Source organism: Rhopilema esculentum, chromosome 2 (assembly GCF_057945365.1).
Source record: "Rhopilema esculentum isolate cy_ngs chromosome 2, ASM5794536v1, whole genome shotgun sequence".
In the NCBI taxonomy this organism is placed as follows: Eukaryota; Metazoa; Cnidaria; class Scyphozoa; order Rhizostomeae; family Rhizostomatidae; genus Rhopilema; species Rhopilema esculentum.
The window spans coordinates 106373-126146 of NC_142816.1; the positions used below are offsets into that span (position 1 = coordinate 106373).

At 34.6% G+C, this 19774-nt stretch overlaps 2 protein-coding genes across 2 annotated transcripts; one reads left to right on the forward strand and one right to left on the reverse strand.

The window, feature by feature from the left end:
- Positions 1-4287: 4287 nt before the first annotated feature.
- On the reverse strand, positions 4288-14685 carry LOC135695525 (protein saal1). The gene is made up of 13 exons (XM_065214642.2): positions 14543-14685; positions 13011-13184; positions 12640-12818; positions 11957-12040; positions 10911-10990; positions 9594-9653; positions 8923-9035; positions 8500-8623; positions 8194-8276; positions 7622-7786; positions 6968-7170; positions 6295-6390; positions 4288-4487 (listed from the first exon to the last, which is right to left on the reverse strand). The coding sequence occupies exons 2-13, from the start codon at positions 13099-13101 to the stop codon at positions 4392-4394; spliced, it is 1374 nt and encodes a 457-aa protein (XP_065070714.2). The 5' UTR covers positions 13102-13184; positions 14543-14685; the 3' UTR covers positions 4288-4391.
- Positions 14686-16707: 2022 nt separating this feature from the next.
- LOC135695500 (uncharacterized) lies at positions 16708-19498 on the forward strand. Its single transcript, XM_065214612.2, has one exon. The coding sequence runs from the start codon at positions 16907-16909 to the stop codon at positions 18074-18076; it is 1170 nt and encodes a 389-aa protein (XP_065070684.2). The 5' UTR covers positions 16708-16906; the 3' UTR covers positions 18077-19498.
- Positions 19499-19774: the final 276 nt, after the last annotated feature.

The following is a 19774-nucleotide window of genomic DNA, read 5'->3' on the forward strand; positions in this document are numbered from 1 at the left end:
ATGATTTGGCAGCAAACAAGAAACATGATTCAGGCAGTGGCGTAGCCAGTAAGGACCGAGAAACCGGGGGGCAAGGGGGTGGGGGGCTTTGGTAGTAGTAAGTAGTATAAGTAAATTAGTATAAGTAAAGTACGTTTATTTGTAAATTATGGGTGTTTTTACAATTATTTATCAGGGCTTGCCCCTCCAAACAAAAAGTTGAATCTCACGCTCTTGGGTAGCCATGGTTGGATGATTAGAGGGGCAAAGATGAGTCTTTAAGAATGTAGGACAATGTTTGATTTTTAAAATGTGTTTGAAAAAGCCATGAATAATCAAACATAATAATATTATATTATATTATATTATATTATATTATATTATATTATATTATATTATATTATATTATATTATATTATATTATATTATATTATATTATATTATATTATATTATATTATATTATATTATATTATATTATATTATATTATATTATATTATATTATATTATATTATATTATATTATATTATATTATATTATATTATATTATATTATATTATATTATATTATATTATATTATATTATATTATATTATATTATATTATATTATATTATATTATATTATATTATATTATATTATATTATATTATATTATATTATATTATATTATATTATATTATATTATATTATATTATATTATATTATATTATATTATATTATATTATATTATATTATATTATATTATATTATATTATATTATATTATATTATATTATATTATATTATATTATATTATATTATATTATATTATATTATATTATATTATATTATATTATATTATATTATATTATATTGTATTATATTATATTAATCACATCATATTGATATACAATATGTATCCCCTAGAGTTCAAGGCTTATTTTAACGAATTTTTATCGCTACACAGTTGGGTGTTGCCTTTGAAAATTTTATGACCGCACCAATTGAACTAACTGTATTCTAACGAGGAAAAGTGGTCTAGATTTAAAAGAATTTTCGAAAACAAAGATTGACCCTATTTCTCGTTTGTTTATAAGCCTCTCTAATAATCCCGCCTTTTTTGTAACGTTGAAACGCTAATCCCGCAGCGGAAATATTAGAGTAAATACGGTATCTGTTTTCTTGTTTTAAAGCCTGCCCCCCTCAGGTATGGTTCATGCTCGAGTTTGCCCACCCTAGCCAACATCTGCAGCTACGTGGCTGCATCAAGGTTTACGACGAAAATGTTACGAGGAGACTCTCTGAGGCTCTGGTACCCAGGGTATGGCAGGGGTGGAACCAGGAGGAGGACTGTAGACTGACGTATCCTGCCCAACCTGCCAGATTTAGATTGCTGAAAAGGCATACCGTGTACGAAAGCCATCTCGCAGCATCTGCTAGGGTGAGACAGTATTGCATGCCCACTCTGGTACACGGTCTGATAATTTGGAAGTTGCTCAAAATGCATTGCCTCTTCTACTTTTCGCAAAGCAAGAGCATTCGAATGCGGGAGACGGAGGGCTACTAGCTTGCTTCTTCAACCCACAGTCTTTCGATTTGTTGCTTGCTTATACGTACAGAAGGAGTGATTCCCAAGAAATTTTTTACGAGATTGTAGTTGAACAGAATGAGCATGGATATCTCTATGACGTTGCAAATACTTCTGAGTAAAGATTCGGTTTAACACTGATTCTCCTCCAAATCATAAAAGTACATCATGAACCTAAGACACACATATCGTCATCACGACATTAAGCAGATATGCTAGGGGAAAAAAACCTCTTTAATATTGAGTGTTAAACTACTTTTAGAGGATTTGTTGTCCGAATCATAAAGAGAGCCAAGAAATCTTGTAAGACTGCATGCATCAAGGATTTTGATGAGGCTATTTGAGAGAAATGACTCGCCATATAAAAGTTTTCTTGAGATCGGGAGACCTCAAAATGCGAAGAAAAAAGGCACTACCTGCCACCAATATATGAACCTCCCTTTCACGAAGTCTTTGATAGTGATCGCACAAAAAAGGGAAACCAATGAGGAGCCAATGAAGGCTATGAAAACTAAGAGACTGGAAATTTTCTAACATTTATGTCCATGACCCATTAATTAGGAGAATCTTTTGTGTCTGAGATTATAAAATAGATCCAAAAATTTTGCATTCATTACCTATCAAAGCAACGAAGCTTTGTGTTTAGGCCATACTTATCCAGGCGATAAGTTTTCAGTTTATATCCCCATTGCGTAAAATTTTCACCTTAAAGAAATGGAAAAACAGTAATCAATTTGCTATTAAGTCCGGTTCTAAAATAATTAATTCCTCTTATTTCTAGCAATTATTCCCGAAATCCTATTTTGCCCAGCTAGCAGACAACGATTTGATTAATAATTTAAACACAGCTGATAAAGACTCTTCAAATCTCGATAATAAGCAGATTGCCTGTGCTTTGTATGTTGATGACATTACCAATTTTCTTCTATTAATCAAGATTTTTTTATATTAAAGACAAATTCTTGAAAGACAATGCTGCAGCATTCAGATTTCCAACTAGCCAATTAGCATGACTTGCATCCTGCCATTATTTATGGTATTTTGTGAAGTCGATCAATAAAGACCAGTTATCAGCAGAAGACCGTGATGAGATGCTTGTATACCATCTATGCTTTGGTTTTCCTCTACTCCTTTCTTAGAATCAATCTCTTCGCGACATGATCTTGATAGTCCTATTTAAGATCTCTTTGTATTTACTTAAAAACTTCAAGCACAGAAGACAAGTTAGATCATCGTCTTAGTCTTGCTAATGTTGAATTCTAGAGTCTATCAGTTGTCATGCTAAAATTATTGCATTTAGCTTCCTTCTTGACTGCTTGACATTGGAGAAAGGCCCAAAAAATTTGTTGCAAAGGATCGGACAGGAATCTTTTCCTCGTACAATTTAGAGTTTGGTCTTAACAAAAGGGAAAAGGAAAAGGTGACGACAGAGCTCCACAGGCCATCACAAGAGACAAGGACAAGCAGAGGAAAAGCAGCGAGCTTTAATATAGTAACCTATAAAGGAGATGAATTTAGCTAAAAAGAATGTAGACCTTTGGTGGCTCGTGTTGTGTCTTGAGCAGATAAGAAGTGTTGCATTGTAAATACAAAAAAATTGTATAATATGTATATTTGTATTCTCCGCCAGTTATTTAGTAATACATTTATATATAGAAATATATTTTCTTCGTTTTAAAAAACTTTACTTTGCAGTTGGATTGAATAATTCTTCATTCTGTTGATACTTATGTAGGTGCCTTATTTAAATAAATTGATAATAATTAAAGAAATGATAATAATACTTATAATTTTAAGAAAGGGGAACTTGCATTAGTCATAGAATATCGAAATGGCTTCTCGTTGCATTTAAGTTGAATACGTTGGCCTTGTTCTTTACTGGAGTTTGATCACAAATAATTTTGATGACAAAAGCCTTCCCAACAACATAAATTCGTTGTGTACACCAAAGTGTTTAGATTGACTGAACTGATTACATTAACTCATAAAAGGAATACTGAAGTAACAATGGTCTTCAAGTAATAAATTGTTGCGCAAATGCTCAGGTGAATTCTTAGAATCACATTTATTATCCACAGCCGAGAGAGAAACTCGCAAAAAATTATAAGATAACGATGATAACAGTATTTTCATTTTTCATCTCTTAAAATACTGCGCCCTATTTTACATGAAAAGCCCGTTCGTAGGGCAAGATTGAGTTTGACTACATCAATTGGAAGGCCTATTGGAAACATCAAATGTGGCCCCAGGGAACACCGTAAAACAAAACAATCCCTAGTTTTCCTTTACCTTGCCACTTAGTACACGAAACAAAGAAAATATGAAAACATTACATAATGGATCCTATAAAAATCATAAAAAAAGTATTAAGCTTGGGGCAGATGTCTATACAAATTAAGTGAAGCTCATTAGACTGAAAAGATTTCTACGAAAAACACACAAAAATCAAACGGCTTTAGGTCAAGTTTCAGTCCGTCGAAACGGCTCGCTCGATTCTTCCGATAAAAAAACTTACTAAATATTTCTGGCAACAAGAGAAATATTAATAGACAAATCATTAACCACAAATTTCAGTGTAGAAACAGGCTTCCGTAGCCAGAGTTTTTCACAAATTTATTTGAAAAGAATTTATGAATGCGTCAAAGAAGTTGCACGAGTTGTTTTAGATTGAGAACTGTTTTAGAGATGGAATATCTATCATTTTGAGACCCTGAAGAAACTTTGCCCGTTTAAAAACAAAGGATTCATGCACTGCTCATTTTGTTATTAAAGCAATGCTACACCATGATTTTCTATCATTCATGGCGGCAACCTAAAAAGTTTATTATGTCTTAAATTCTTATTCATTCATCTTTGCTTGATTTCTTTGCTTTTGTCTGTAGCATTTTCTGTGCAGTCTTCATCTGTTCCTTTAATTTTGAACAAAAGCTTGATTTTCTTTGCCTACAATAAAACATTCAATATCTCAACGTCCATAACATTTTCCTATAAATTTCAACGTCCATAACAGATTTAAAAACAAAAGCTAGACCAAGAGCTTCAAACATGCGAATGGAATCATTTAAGTAGGTGAAAAAGCACAGAAGACATATGGAATGTTTGCTTTGAAGTTGAACGAATATGAAAACCCAAATACTGAAATTCAAAGACTAAGCTTTTAGTTAAACTTAAGTAGTAATCAAGGATTATTATTTCCGAATTCAGTCACGATGTTGTTGTATTATCTAATCAAGGCGAAAAACCGGAAGCTGTCAAACACTTCGCTGCACTAGCAATAACAGGCACCTAGAAGGGTATATCCCGTGAGAAGTTGTATGACGAACTTGGGTGGGAATCATTGAACTTTCGACGATGGAGCAGACGCTTTTTTATAAACTTTTCGTCCTTTTTTACAAAATAGTCAATAATCTGACTTCAGATTACACAAGATATCCCATTCTTCATCTACAAGAGTCCAGCTATGATCTTCGCAGACGCGCTACGATTGGGCAAGTACGTGCAAGAACGCTAGGTTTCAAATCAAGGTTTTACCCAAACTGCTTATCAGAATGGGAAAGGCTCGACCCTGAAATTAGACTATCCAGCTGTGTGAATATTTTCAAGAAAAAATTACTGTCAATTATCCGCCCACTCCCAAAGCCGGTCTATCGTATTTATGACCCAAAACGCTTGGCCATCCCAACACAGCTATGGGTTTGACTCAGTAAGCTAAATTTTCATAAATTCAAGCACAATTTCAGGGATACTTTGAACCCTTTGTGCCCAACAAATGATGGTGCTGAGGACATAGAGCACAATTTTCTGCTCTGCCATACTTATGATGTAAATAGACGTGATCTTCTCAACAGTGTAGATGCGATATTGTTGCCTCATGGTTTGTTAAATCTTTCAAATAAAGAGTTACTAAGAGTCATCCTTTATGGCGATGAATAATTACAATTTGATCTCAATGCAAAAATCCTTACGGTAACATTGGAGTATATATATCCGATGTTTGATTTGATCAATCATCGGTTTGATCAATGCATGGGCCTCCAAACGGTTTGATCAATGCATGAACAAAAATCTCTAAATCTCCTCTCGATTTATTTCTTTTGTAGTTTATTTAGTTTTAAAATCTTTTTTAATATTGTGTTTTGAATATATGTCTAGTGCTAGGAGGTAGCCATGATATATTGCTCCTCCTGGCCGTCCTTGTAATGTAGTATAGTAATTTTCGTTCGGTATAGTTTTAGGTAACTTTGTTTGTAACTTTTTTTATCGAACAAAAAAGGATTTGTAGCTCAAATTACGTCAGTATTCTTTGCAGTCAATTCTACAATAAAACATGTCCGCATCATGCTGAAAAATTGTTACATGATTCTCTTGTTGAAAAACTTAGTATCATTATTGCCACCAGGCTCTTTCCCATTCTAGACATGCAAGTACAATGCATAAACAAAATCATTTCGCTATGTGATTATCAACTGATGGTTTTACATAAATAAACATAAATAAACATAAATAAACATAAATAAACATAACTAAACATACATCAATGCATTTATGAAGTTTATTTAAGCAGGCCACTGGAAATACATTTACATTTATTTCAAGAACTCGCAAAGAAACATGGTTATATTTTAAAAAAGACTTAAAAGGAATGTTGAGCATAACCAAAAATCAATAAAACCTGAAAAATATTTACGAACATTCGAAGTGTATACGGATACTGATTGGAATAAGATAAACAAAAAGTGCATTTACTCACATTCGAAGAATGCTTTGGAATGTCATCCAAAATGGTGAGAATTGATTGCAATTCATTCCTTCTTTCCTCCAAGGATTTCTGCATCTCTTTGGATATCTAGGAGAAAATTTTAATATTTAGATACACGAGACATGAGATTCCTAATCATTGTTATTCCATGAACAATATGTTTTGAGATTACAAAACAGATTTACAAAGCTCTCTCGTTAAATAGCATGTGTTATGGACTACTTACATTGATATTAATAAAGAATGCATCAATGAATAAAAATCTACAAAGAAGGTTTGAAAATAGACACATTTTTGTTCGTCACTGTTTAAAATAAAAAGGCAATACATTGGGAATGCAAAGGGAAATTTCAATTGAAAGAAGCTAAGAGCGGTCACAATCATGCTGGGTTTTCTTCAAACTTTAATAAACATAGGATTGAATAAATGTATATAAATATAATAAATATTATAAATGCATATTAAAACGAACAAATATAAAAAATACGTCCTTCTTTTATATGTATAACATATTTAGCAAGGTTGACCAGATCTTTATTCTAAATTTTATACCCATCATTTTTTGTAATTAATGCTTATCATTCGCTTTATCTTTGGAAAAAAGGAAAAACTATCTTAAACAACGGAATAATAGATACAATAATAATCACAAAATTTTGTATACCTTTGCATTCAAAAACATCTCGCTGAGCACAACAAGAAAATCGACAACAGCGTCAAGGTAGTCGAGATACATATCTAGAGCATCATAATCATCATAATCGACGTCTTTTTCCCTGCTCTCCTTGTCTAGATTTCCTTCGTAACAACTGAGATGGGCGCAGAGCTCCTCCGCAAACGTTAAAACGGTTAGCAATATTTCCAACTCTGCAGCGTAAGAAATGACGTCAAAGTCACATCGCATAAGAAGTAAATGAAAAAACATATGTTGCTTTATCGATAGACAAAAAATATAGAGTAAACGTTTAATCGTCGTAATAATAGAAAAAAATTAAAAAGGATGAGTTTTCTGCGATCAGAAGAATTGCAGAATGGAAAAAGTTCTATAGCAACAAACTACGATAAATAAGGAAATTTAAACATTGGTTTGAAATTAAAAAACAAACAACAGAAACTATCAGAAAATATTTGTAAACACCATCGACAAAGTGACAGGGCATGAGAGTAGACTCAAAATGATGCAGGAACCTATGCCATAACAGAAATAACAATAATCTTACCTTCAATAAACAACACTGAAACATTGCTATATCTACAAACTGCAGCAGATAATATCAAAAAAGGAGGTTTCAAAAGAAGAATTATAAGGAAGTTAAACCTTCATCAGAAAATTGTTTCGTTTTCCTCTCGTCTGCACACATGACAACATTAAGAACGCAACACGATGAAGCCAGAGACTGGAATGAAGATTCGGAGGGAGATATGTTTTTGCTTCCTTCTTTCAGGATAATTTTTGCGATCAGTAAACTATCTTCAACTGAAACTAGAAAGAAATGAAATGATAATAAGAGGAGGGCACAAATATATCATTAATGTAGTCATATTGCTGGAGAAGTAACTCCTTTTCTTATGGTTGTCCATCATGATGCATGGGGTTCCTCAAAGCCATGTAGCAACCTACCAGAACATTTCACTTTCCTACTATTTTATTTATTCGATATAGCATGGAAGAATAGAACGAACAGTCCTCATAGTATAAAAGACGGATAACCGAAGGTTCATAGGTACATATCGAAGGCTTATTTTAGGATACCAAAGGCTTATTTCGTTTTGAATATATTTCAAATGTAAAGATTTCCAGGCTGAAATGCTACGGAAGCACAATATTGGTTCGCACTTCAAACAGCACAAGGGAAATTCAAAGCCTGTAACCTTGCAAAAATATCTTACCAAGTGACGAAACACCTTTTTCTGTAGTTGAAATTAGTTGTAGGATGTGAAGCAGTTGCCCAACAGTTTGCGGATGTTTGACGCTATAAAAAATTCAAATGGCTAGAAGCAATGCTGACAGTCAGGTCTAAATAAGAAAGCATTCAATTTTCTGAACTTTAGAGGTTCAACTCTTATAATATTACCATGTAGCAACTTTGTAAGTGTCTAAAAAAATTCGTTCATTTACTCCGTTTGCCTGAAAGCAGCTTACGTGAAAAAGTAAAGCAACTAGAACTTAATGATATTTAAAAAAGCGCTACGTACGCCACTCTTCTGTAAATATCACAAATCAATGTGACGATCTTTTTACTTGAAAGTTCTTCAAGAATGCGTCCATCGTTAAAAAGCAACTGATCAATCACTTTGGTGCCAATATCTAGTAGCTCAACTGCAAAAATTCAAAGAAGTTATTTGTCTAGAAGACTAGAAATTCGCATAAATAGAACTAAGAAATCATTTGATTTGACTGTGAGTCAAAATATATCAAAACAAACATCTTGAAAGACTTAGAAAAAACGAAGATATAAATCATGCAAGCCACTGCTAGAGATTCATACAAAAATTCACTTTTCTTCTTTGCTCAGAAATAACACAATAGGACATTAACATTTAAAAAACGAAGATACTTCCCTTTGAAGTGCTAACTTTCTAGAGACGATGTCTGCAGCAAAGCTAAAGAGAACATACCATTTAAGGAATTATCCAAAAGAGAAATCATTTCTTCAACAACCAACTTCGACCGCAATCTTTCAATAAATTCCTCTCGGCATTCCTTGTTTGAAATGAAAACGCTGATTAGCCTGTGAAAATGGAAGACATTTGAAAGATGAATTCATAGACACAAGATAATAAATAGACAAGCCACGAAATATAACATAGCGCCAGAAATGAAAAAAAAATGTTTCGAGTTTTCTTCTCTAAAAATGAAGGAGAAGCATATCACAAAACCAAGAGTCTCTCACAGCCTAGTAAAGACAAATTAAGTCCTCAACGAATGTATTTTTTAAAGAGAGTAGCGGTCAATGGGAGAATTCAAACACAAAATCAGAATAAACATGTATAAAAAAATATTTCTTTGATAACATGCCAATGAAAAGTTCACTAGTAATGATGTCATTGCCAGCAATGTGTGTTCAATACCTCCTGTACAATTATTATTGTAATTTGGTTCTGAACATGCAGTCGAGACAAATGATTTCAGACAAATAGGCTGTGGAAAGTGACATTTTCATTTTGAAATTCTTTATTCACCAGTGATATCTTTCGTTCCTTTTCTATAAGCAATATTCAAAGGACATACAGCATCTCGATAATTGTACCACAAGGAGCAACGTTGGTGTTAGAAAAGTCATACACACCTTGAAAGCTCAATCAATGATCTTGTGTCTGGACTTTTGATATACCACAAAGCAATGTCACTAAAATAAACAGCATTAGTTAACATCCAACGACTGAAATCTAGAGTAGAAGAATATTTTTATGAATTGTTTCTTTCACCTTACAATAAATGTCTCAGTATGGTATAACATTACATATTAGCGGTCCTGGTAATATTAAATTTGTCGGCGTGCTGGTAATCGCACGACTTGAAAAGTTAAGGCGTGTGATGGCGTCTCGGGGGGTAAATATGCTTAATTTTGGACGGGGACGTGCCATTTTGGTTAAAATTTTGGGCCCATAATTCCGCAAATGCCTTAAAAAATGTGACCCATAATTCCGCAAACATGATGAAAAACATACCCATTATTCTGCAGAGCAAACAACATTTTTAAAGCACATAAAAAATCATTAACCAGACTTTTCACGTCCTATGCCCCAAAATCTCAATATTATACATATTTCATACTTTAATTCTAACTGGACATTCATTTTGTTAATGCTAAACCTCCCTCCTAATAATTTCGCAATATTTCCACAAAATGGTACCCATAATTCTGCATGTTTCTTCAAATGGTACCCATAGTTCCGCAAAAATTTAAAAAATCAGTACCGATAATTCCACACTTTTCAGAATAAAGGTAGCCCTAAATAATGGCACGTCCCTGTACCTTCAAACTTTGAGGCCCTCTTGCCATTACTCTGTTTTCATATAAGAGCCGATTCGAAACCGGAGCCACTCAACAACATTGTTCAAAGTTGATTCATTCGACAACGGAGTCACTTGAAAACGCGTTCCCCCCTCCCCCCCTCCCAGAAATGCTATCAAGATAACTCACACAGATGAGAAATTAAAAAACCACTTGTGAGAAAAATAACAAGAAAATAAAAGAAACAAAAAAGAAAAAGAATAGTCAGACAAAACATGGTTCTGCGTGTACGATCAAAAACATGCCTGGTAAACTTGAGGCGTGTATCGAGGCATGTGCCTGTGATCGCACGCCCAATATTAACAGAAATGTACTTTAATAAATAAATGTTAAAACTTCTGAAACCAACCAACTGTTAAATATGAAGTACATTTAGGGAATTCACAATTGAGCTAGGACAAGTAGCATTTGAATGGAAGATACTGATTTTAATTAGATTTAAAATCAAATATATAAATATGATTCAATGAATAAATCATGGCGGTTTTCTGAATGAGACAATTATTATGATAAATCAAATTGACATAACAATGTAAGCAAATGACATACTTCTTGAGCAGTAGATAAAATAATACTGTACAAACATACATAATAGTAGGATGTTTCAAAATTTCCTTGCAAACATTTGATGTGCATGCCATATTTGCTAAAATCCCCAAATATATTTCCTGAAAAGAATACAAATGTTAACGGAAATACGAATTTTGTTCCCATTGCAAACATTGATACAATTTTAATCATAATAAAAAATGTCATGGAAAAAACTGGAAATCTTCCGCATAAAATTAGCACTATTGCATTGAATCTTATATAGTCCTGTGGCTTACCGTAAAAGCTAAATTAAGCCTGCCAGGGGCTTATTTACTGTTTCAGTCCTAGATGGGGGCCTAAAAGAGAGGGGGCTTATTAGAGAAAGGGGGCTTGTTAAAAATTTGAAGTAAAAAATGTTTTAAGAATGCTCTTGTCTATTTTCTGTTATAAAAATCAGGCAATGATTTTAAATGTTATACAAATGTTGTCAGAAAACTTCGCTAGCAGCTTCAAAAGTCTAATTAACCTCATCTTCATCAGAATCACCAGGATTAATTGATAAACATGGGATATCTTCAAACAAATTTCAACTGTCTTCTTAGGCACATGTTTTCCTCGTTTGACAACAAAGGCTTAAAAGGGGGGACTTAATAGAGAGTGGGAGCTTAATAGAGCTTTTACAGTAACTCCAATTCTTGGCCAGTTTGTGACAGACTGGAACAAAACACCAAACTGTTCATTCCATGTGAATATTTAAGGGCATGGAGAACATTTCCGGAAAGTGTGCCAGTTTCAATCGAGGGGGGGACAAGGTAGAGATAAAAATCTTGCAACATCATACTCTCTGAAATCTCTGAAAGGTTTTTTATGATAATTCATGTCAGATTGTGAAAATGGGGGAGTAAAATTTTTTTCTCTCAGAGAATTAGTGGTCTTTTCTAGCCATTCATAGGAAACTGCCACTGGATACATACATGAAGTTATTTTTTTGATGCACTCCCACGAAACTCTATGGCTGATAAAATAGAAACAGCTCAATGCTACCACAAAATAAAAGGACCGAGAAGCAATAGCTGTCAATTTCATTCAAATGCTGTGCTGACCTGTTTACGTGGTGACTCTTCATGAATCAAAACTTCCTCTATAACAGAGATGCCTTCTTGGCTAATTAAATAGTTGGAAACATCCTGCAATAAAAACAGGAGAAAGTTACAATATAAAGACAGCATGATAATTCCCAGCAGGAAGTTGATGAGAAATCCATGCCAACAATAAACACAAAGAAAAAACTTGTTAATCACTTTCTACCAAAAATATCAGATTTTACCAAAACCTATGAACTGGTACCTAAATAGAAGGGGGCTATAATAGCAGAGAACATTTATATAAACTTATAAACTATATAAACTTTTCAATTTAACATATGCTCTTTTCTTAACCTGTGTGAATGATAAACCTTTAAACCTTTTTATTCTTATTACACCTCCAATCATTATCTTATAACAATAGTTCACTGTAGTCTTCGAAAAATCCAAAGCATTGTTCACAGAAAATATTCTCGAAACAAAGTTCTGAAGAAAACACAGGAAACCTCCTTAACTTTGCGGAGGTGAACATCCAATTAAACATTAACAAGATATTAGCATTATATTTTAAAATACTTTGAGCATTTTTGTATAAGATGCACCCTTAGTTCTTGCTTAGATTCTGAGAAAATAGTTGTTACTTTTTGCAAGACCCATCCCTTTATATATCAAGGCATACATTTCTAGCAGAAAATACTGACAGAGTCCATAGTCATATCCCACAATTCACAAAGCTCTTCTTCTGAAACAGGATCTACTTCATTTTCACCATCTGATTCCTGAGGATCATGTTCATCTTTTACCGCAGGACCACATCTTGTAACTTCTGCCATGCGAACAAGAATGCTTAGTACCCATTTCTTGCTATATGCCGTTTCACCTGTATAACAGAGATCACAGTTGTCAAAAATGAAGCAAAAATTTGGTGAGAATTATAAAGAAAAATCAAAGAGATCATTTCCTAGCATCATCAACCAATAATGCACTAGTGCACAACACATTACCAACAGTGTTAAATAATACTTGGTTGAATCATTTCTCTATTCTTGTGTTGAAAGTTCAAAATACTTGCCAATTTTGTCCCCTTCCAGTATTTCTTTCTCCTCTGCAGTCAGAGCTGGTGGTTGGGGATTGCTTGAGGGATTCTCACTATCATTTGACATCTTTACCAAAATTTCAAATCCAGATTATGAGCTTTGTATGAAAACTTATGGTTGGCATTGTGCTTAGATTTTTCATTTGTGTCCTTTTCAAAAGAGGTTTTGAAAAAGCTGTTGATTAATTGAGAACATTATAATATACTTGAAAAAGCATGATACAGATAAATGTGGTTCTAACTTCAAAACAGATTTACTTTTTAATTCCAACTACTGAGAGGCAAACAGAAATGGGGCTTTGGAATTCTGTACTTCAGTTTGTTTTGTACATTTTCTACCTAGTATAAAAAAACACTTTAAGAAATGAGAAGCTGTGTTTATCAAACATTTGATGAAGCTAAATAACCAAATTCATATAAAAATTCAAATTTGGTTGGTCCATTTTCTGTTTGCAATTTGAAAAAAAAACCAAAACTCAACAGAGTTTTGAGTTCTTCCATCAATGTATACTTTCAAATCTTGATTTGAAGCAATGAAACAAGGGTGCCAATTTTGATTCTAAGTCAGGGTTGTTTAAGACCTTGGCTTTGAGACCTTCTTAATCAGGGCCCAGATTTTATTTTCTGCCACTTGTGCTTGCATGGGAACAAATCATGTTGCAAAATAACAGGTTAAAAGCTGCAGAATTCCATTTTTAAATAGCATTTTTAAACCTCGATTCACATTAAAGTCAGTGTTCCAATAATGCAGATTAAACTAAATTTGCAAAAATCCACAGACTGGATTTCAGCAAAAAAAATTGGCTGGGAAGCGCGTTCCCTGCGCATAACCGAACTTGGCAGTCTGGAGCAAGGCCCTTGAAAGCTAGTTTGGGTCTCTAAAGGGCAAACTTTTCATAACGACCACCTATGTTTTATGAGAGTCAAAATTACAAAAGACATTAATGCAAAGGATGCCTCTTTTAATTATGATAGATCCAATCCTATGGTATCAACAGTGAGATGAACGAAAGGAGGGCTAAAGACTGGGGGAGGGCTTAAGACTATTTGGCAAACTTTTATGACAGCCCCCCCAGCCCCTCGGCTCCGGCGTGGCTGCATGTCTTCAAGAAAGTGTGGCTCCGGCGTGCCTGCATGTCTTCAAAGAAGAAAGTGTGGCTTAACACTTCCTCTTTCCCGACGCAGCCAGCCCCCTGAACTGAAATTTGATTTTGATTTGACTTTTTGATTTAATTTAAATTCTACTACATTTCTAAAAAAGCTAGTTAGTTATATAAATTATAAACAAATCAACTAAAGAACGCAACAACGACAATAAAATTGTTTAAAAGACAAATCGAAGCAGAATTCTTAAGAAGGAGCCTTCAAAGTGGGTTAACTAACGAGATGAAGGCCCCCCTTTGTTTCGGCGATCTATATGTTCATCTATAAAAGTGGCTATGCCTTAAATCATCCACTGGTCTAAAGCCCTCTAAAGTTCCTGGTGCATTGCTAGATTAAATACTTACTCTTCAAATCAACAAGGAGTTCCATATCTAATCTCAAGAAGGGTTTTTTCTTACGGTCAATCAGCGTGATTTTTACGACCAGAGCCTACAAAAATTAACTGGCGGGAAACTGTATGCAAGTCTACAGCGCAACGGAGGAGCAATTGAAGATAACAATAACAACAACTCGGGCAAATGTCAATGTGCGATTCTAAACAGGGGCGTCACTTGACGGTGGTATGGGGGCTGGTTCAACCCCCCCCCCCCCCCCCCCTAACCACGAAAATTTGACCTTCTCGCAGGGCAAAAGGTTTTTTTCGCAGGGTAAGTGTTTTCTACCAATGAATCTTCTTTGTTGTTTTTCTTATATAACTGTAACAAGAAAGTTGTAAGAGCTAAAATAATGCCAGCCTAAGTATAGATTTATTTACCAATTAAACTTTGTTTTGTTCACGTAGTATTTTGTATATTCTGTAGATTCTTAGGAAATCCCCCTTGTGTCTTGAGTGCTCTGTATTCGCTTACACAGCACCATGTTGTAGGATTACCCCCTCATTAGGATTACATCATGTTGTGTAGTGATTAGTTTATTTTAGGTAACATTCTATGCCTAGTTATGCTTTTCTGGTAATTTCCTTGTACATATAAATATACGTACTTAGTTAGATTTAGAGAGATTCGGGGAGAGATTCAGAGGGTACAGACATGAAAGGCTAAACATTAGAATGAAGTTGTTATAAGTATTAGAGTTCGCGGAGAACCGTCGTTGAATATGTTAGCAGTTCGATTTAAGTTTAGCCTTGGATTGTTACATGATGGAAATGGCAAGAAAGGTATAGCCGCTCGCACAAATCGTCATTCCCTAAAGTTTCAGTCTTCGCAATATATCTCTCGATTTAAACATCCATTTTACAAAGTATATTATGCTTGGAATTTGTCTGTTCTAAACGTTAAATGATAAAGACTACCAGTGACACTGTGTCACTGGCACAAAATAGGAATTGCCAGCGTAAGTTTGGAATAGATTTCTAAATAGATTCTGATTTCTTTTCACCGTGGACTCAAGTGTTACACCCTTGGTCGATATTTGCGTCTTATTTTAATAACCATACAAAAAGACAAGCACCGCTGCCAGAAAACTAAGAAAAAAAATGTAATCCCAACCGGACGTTGCCACACAGCCATGTGCCGGGAGAGGTCTGGGATTCAGTTTGTTCCTTAAAAAGTTTGCCTAAATAAATACGGTGTCAGAACAGATATACTACAGTACATTAAATGTTGCTTGAAAGTTTGTGACTGTAAACCGAGTGTGACACTGTAAACGGGGCTATTTGGGTCTAACTTCTTTTGGATAGTTTTGCATAGTTGGGTCTAAATTTGATCTAGCTGTAACCTGTAGTGTGATTTTAAGCGGAGTCGACTGTATACTGTTTTTAATATCTTTTTTTCTTGTGGATGATACAGGGTGTATTGTATAAATTCTTGTAGGTTTTCAAGCTTGTGTTGCCAGACAAAAGTTATGTCATCAATAAATCTTTTCCAAAATATGTACGACGCCTCATCGGGACCGTTGACTATGTCGGGACACTGCATTGCCTTAAGGGATGTAAATAAAATTTACCATTACACTCTTTTTATAAGAAGCAGTGAATTGAAGCTCAGGCTGGCTCTTCTTAGTTTTTTCAAAATCTGAGAATGGATTGTTCGTAATTTGTTCTTAAATTATAAGCTGTGCAATTGCTAGCACTCTAGGAAAGAGTTCAAGCCTCGTTTGCCAACAAGTGGGTACGAGCTACCTTTATAATTATTTTTGGGGTTACGGGAACTGAGGGCCAGTTCCCCACATTTTCAGCTTTTGTCAGGGAAAACTTTTCTGTAGGGCAAATGTGCCGCCACCCCTCCCCCTCCCAAAGAAATATGAAGAGACACCCTGATTCTAAAGCACATTTGAATTTATGAAATGTGGTACGCCTCAGTAATTGGGAAACTTAGCTTTTTATAAATAATGACAATTTTGTGCCGTATAGACTAACGACGTGCCCAGCCTTCATATACAGTTCCATCTTAATTTCGTTAGACGGATAAGATTATCACCAATATATGTTTGTTAATTTCAATTTATTATTATAAATCTAACTTCAAGAAAAACGTAAATATTTCAAATTTTTGCGTAGAAAAAAGAACGAGGGCACATGAGAATTCGCGCCAATTTCAACAACGACAACAACATTTCATAATATTACAGCGAGTGGGATTTGCACAAACAGCAAGGTGGACTAAAATATTTTTGTACTGACATTCTTCGTATTCCGCACCAACACCGCGATGTAAAGGACAGATCGTTGATCATCACACGTGAACTAGCTTGAAAGCTTCTTGAATAAAATGACGGATCTCAAGAAGGACTCTTCGTTGGCCTTGGAAAGATGTCCAGAGCACTTGCCCCTCGAGATCCTTGTAAGAATATTTGACTTCCTTCCTGGAAAATGTCTGCGTGTGTGCAGGCTAGTCTGTAGCACCTGGAAAGTGGCAAGTAACATTGCACTTTCAAAAGAACATCGGCAATGCCCTGTCGGCAAAATATTTTTCGTTTGGTTACCAACGAGAGCAAGCAAAGAATCGTCGTATCTAGAGCCAATCAAGGAGTTCTTGGCTGAAACGATGATTGATGTTGGCACAGCAATAATTTTAAATGAAATTTCTTGCACAATGAATTATGACAGAGCACTTTGCCAAAGCCTGGTAAATGCTATCGATCTCCAGGGCCAGACAGAGAGTATTCCCAATAAAGTGAATGTTATTGGTTGCACCGTGAAATCAGCATTTGGACCAAGAAACGCAGTCGCACTGAAAAGCACAATACAGAATAGTTTAGAACGTGTTAATCAGTTGTATTCAGCTGGAGTTCTTCTCATTCCTAAATCAGACAAATACCTGATCAGTAACTTCCATATCCCTATGAAGAAAATATATGAAATGATAAAAGGATTTAAACACTTTCTGCCAAGAGCTTCCAAGGATACTGCACTTGTATTTATGTTTATTCATCCTGTGACATTAGGAAGATTGTCTCATTTAATTGATGCAATACGGAGAGTTTATTCTGAAAATACTTGCATTGTTGGAATTTATTCAGAAACTTGCATATACAGTGGAAAGTTGGTAACGAGCAATGAAATTGTTGGGCTTGTTTTCAGTGGTGATGTTAAATGCTTCTCAACTATAATTGACAAGGAAACTTTCTCTGGTGACCCAAAAGAAAAAGTAAAACAATTATCTGAAATGTCAAAAAACATTCCTGATGAAGAAGACTATGCAAAAGTTATTTTCATTTTTGCCCCACCGTGCATTGTACATGAGAAGATGCTTTTATTCCTTGCTGCCATAAAACAAGCATTTCAAGGGGTGCAGGTATTTGCAGGCTACACATGCAGTGTTTTTGGTGCCAATCATAACATGGATGATACAAATGGCATAGCTGGTGGAAGAGACTTTTTACAAACACAAGCAGTCTTATTTTGCCTTGTCATGTTAAGCAAAAAGACACATTCATAAGTTTCTGATTTCCACACACCATCATTGAAGCTTGTAAATTTTATAAGTGAAGTGCTATGGAAAAAACAAGAGGGGGTATTGTTCAAATCATTGCCAAACCTAATCATTAAAAGTACAAATTGGTTACTTGCTGATTTTAATATAGTGGGCTCAGCCCCCCTCCCCTCAGCCTTTTAGCACTACACCTCTGTTTATAACTAATTGCAATGGGATATATTTTCCTGGTGAATTTTGTTATTGAATCAGAAATATATTTTCCTGGTGAATTTTTTATAGTTTGAAAGTTTTCTGTAATATAATGATATGTGTATATTTATTTTATTATTTGCAAATTTTGATTTGTTTTAACTCCTTTTTTAAAATAGGCATAGGAATCAAAGGTTCTGGATTTGTTTTTTTTTTCAAAATTATGTTGCTTAACTTTTTTAAGGGAGAAATGACCAATGCATATACTTGTTTTGTTAGAATAGTTATGTTGAAATGAAATGTTTTTGTTATACAGTTCATGCTATTTTTCTAAGCAAACTTTCTAAAGTTTGCAAGATTCGCAGTTTTTGTGTTATTGTCAGTTGTTGGACTCTATGCATTCTCTTGCAACGATTTTTTCGAAAAAAAGTAAAACAGTCATTTTGGAAAGCTATGTTAAAGTGCAATGACTCCATGAGCAACTTTGGAATGTTTGGAACAGTTGCTCAAACCCACCCTGTTGATTTCGAGATACTTGAGAAGTTTACATGTCTTTCCACTGGCACAAAAGTCAATGATGCCTGCTTGTAGAGTTTCTGGAAAATTTTTGAAAGAAAAGGGAAAGTTGCTGACCTTGTTTTAATACAACCATGTTTTGCCAATCATCTTTTGCACATGGCAAGATCAGCTTATGTTGCTTACATAGTTGTGTTGCTGCTGTATTGATTGCCAGGGTGCATTCCATGTAATTAGACCCGAAGATCTTTGGCGTACACTCAGGCTTTTTGGCGTTCCGAGTGTAAACTAATAGAAAACATTTTTGGCATACGTAAAATATTCGTTAGTTGGCGTGCTAAACATGAAGCCACGAACATAGTTAACACGAAAAGATATGACACAAATGTTGATTGGGTCAAGGCAGCGCAACGTGCTTCGATTGTAGAATCACACGTTTTATTAGATGGTTCACAGCAAGTAACAGCGAAGTGTTCTACCCGTGTACGATCATTTTTGCTGTCCCTAGCCAAATATTACAAGCAAAAAATTTTTGCACCTCCTTATCTCCATTTGCGCCCCTATTCAGGGGGGCATGGCCCCCTGGCCCCCCTGCCACCACGCCTCTGCTTAACTCCTCATCATAAATTGTTATGATAAAGCTGCTGAGAAGCCAGAAAACATTGCAGAAGCTGCAGCTGAAGTATGTGATCAAAGAAGAGTATTTCATCTTACGAATCGGGCATATGCACTTGCTGTCAAATCACCCATTTGGATTGTAAAAAACGAAAAGACATTTGGCCCTCTGAAAATTTTCTTCGATCAAGAAAAAAGATGAAAGGCTCAATTCCTTTTTTTTCAATATCGTAAAAGAAATATTTAAGATAAAATTGATCTCCAGCAAGCAGGTAAAAAAAGGGCAAAGCAGAAAGAATAGAATCTCTGTCGATTGACTTTAAAGAATATTACTTTTTATCATTAAATATATCTAACACTGTTTATGCTTGGATGTTGCTT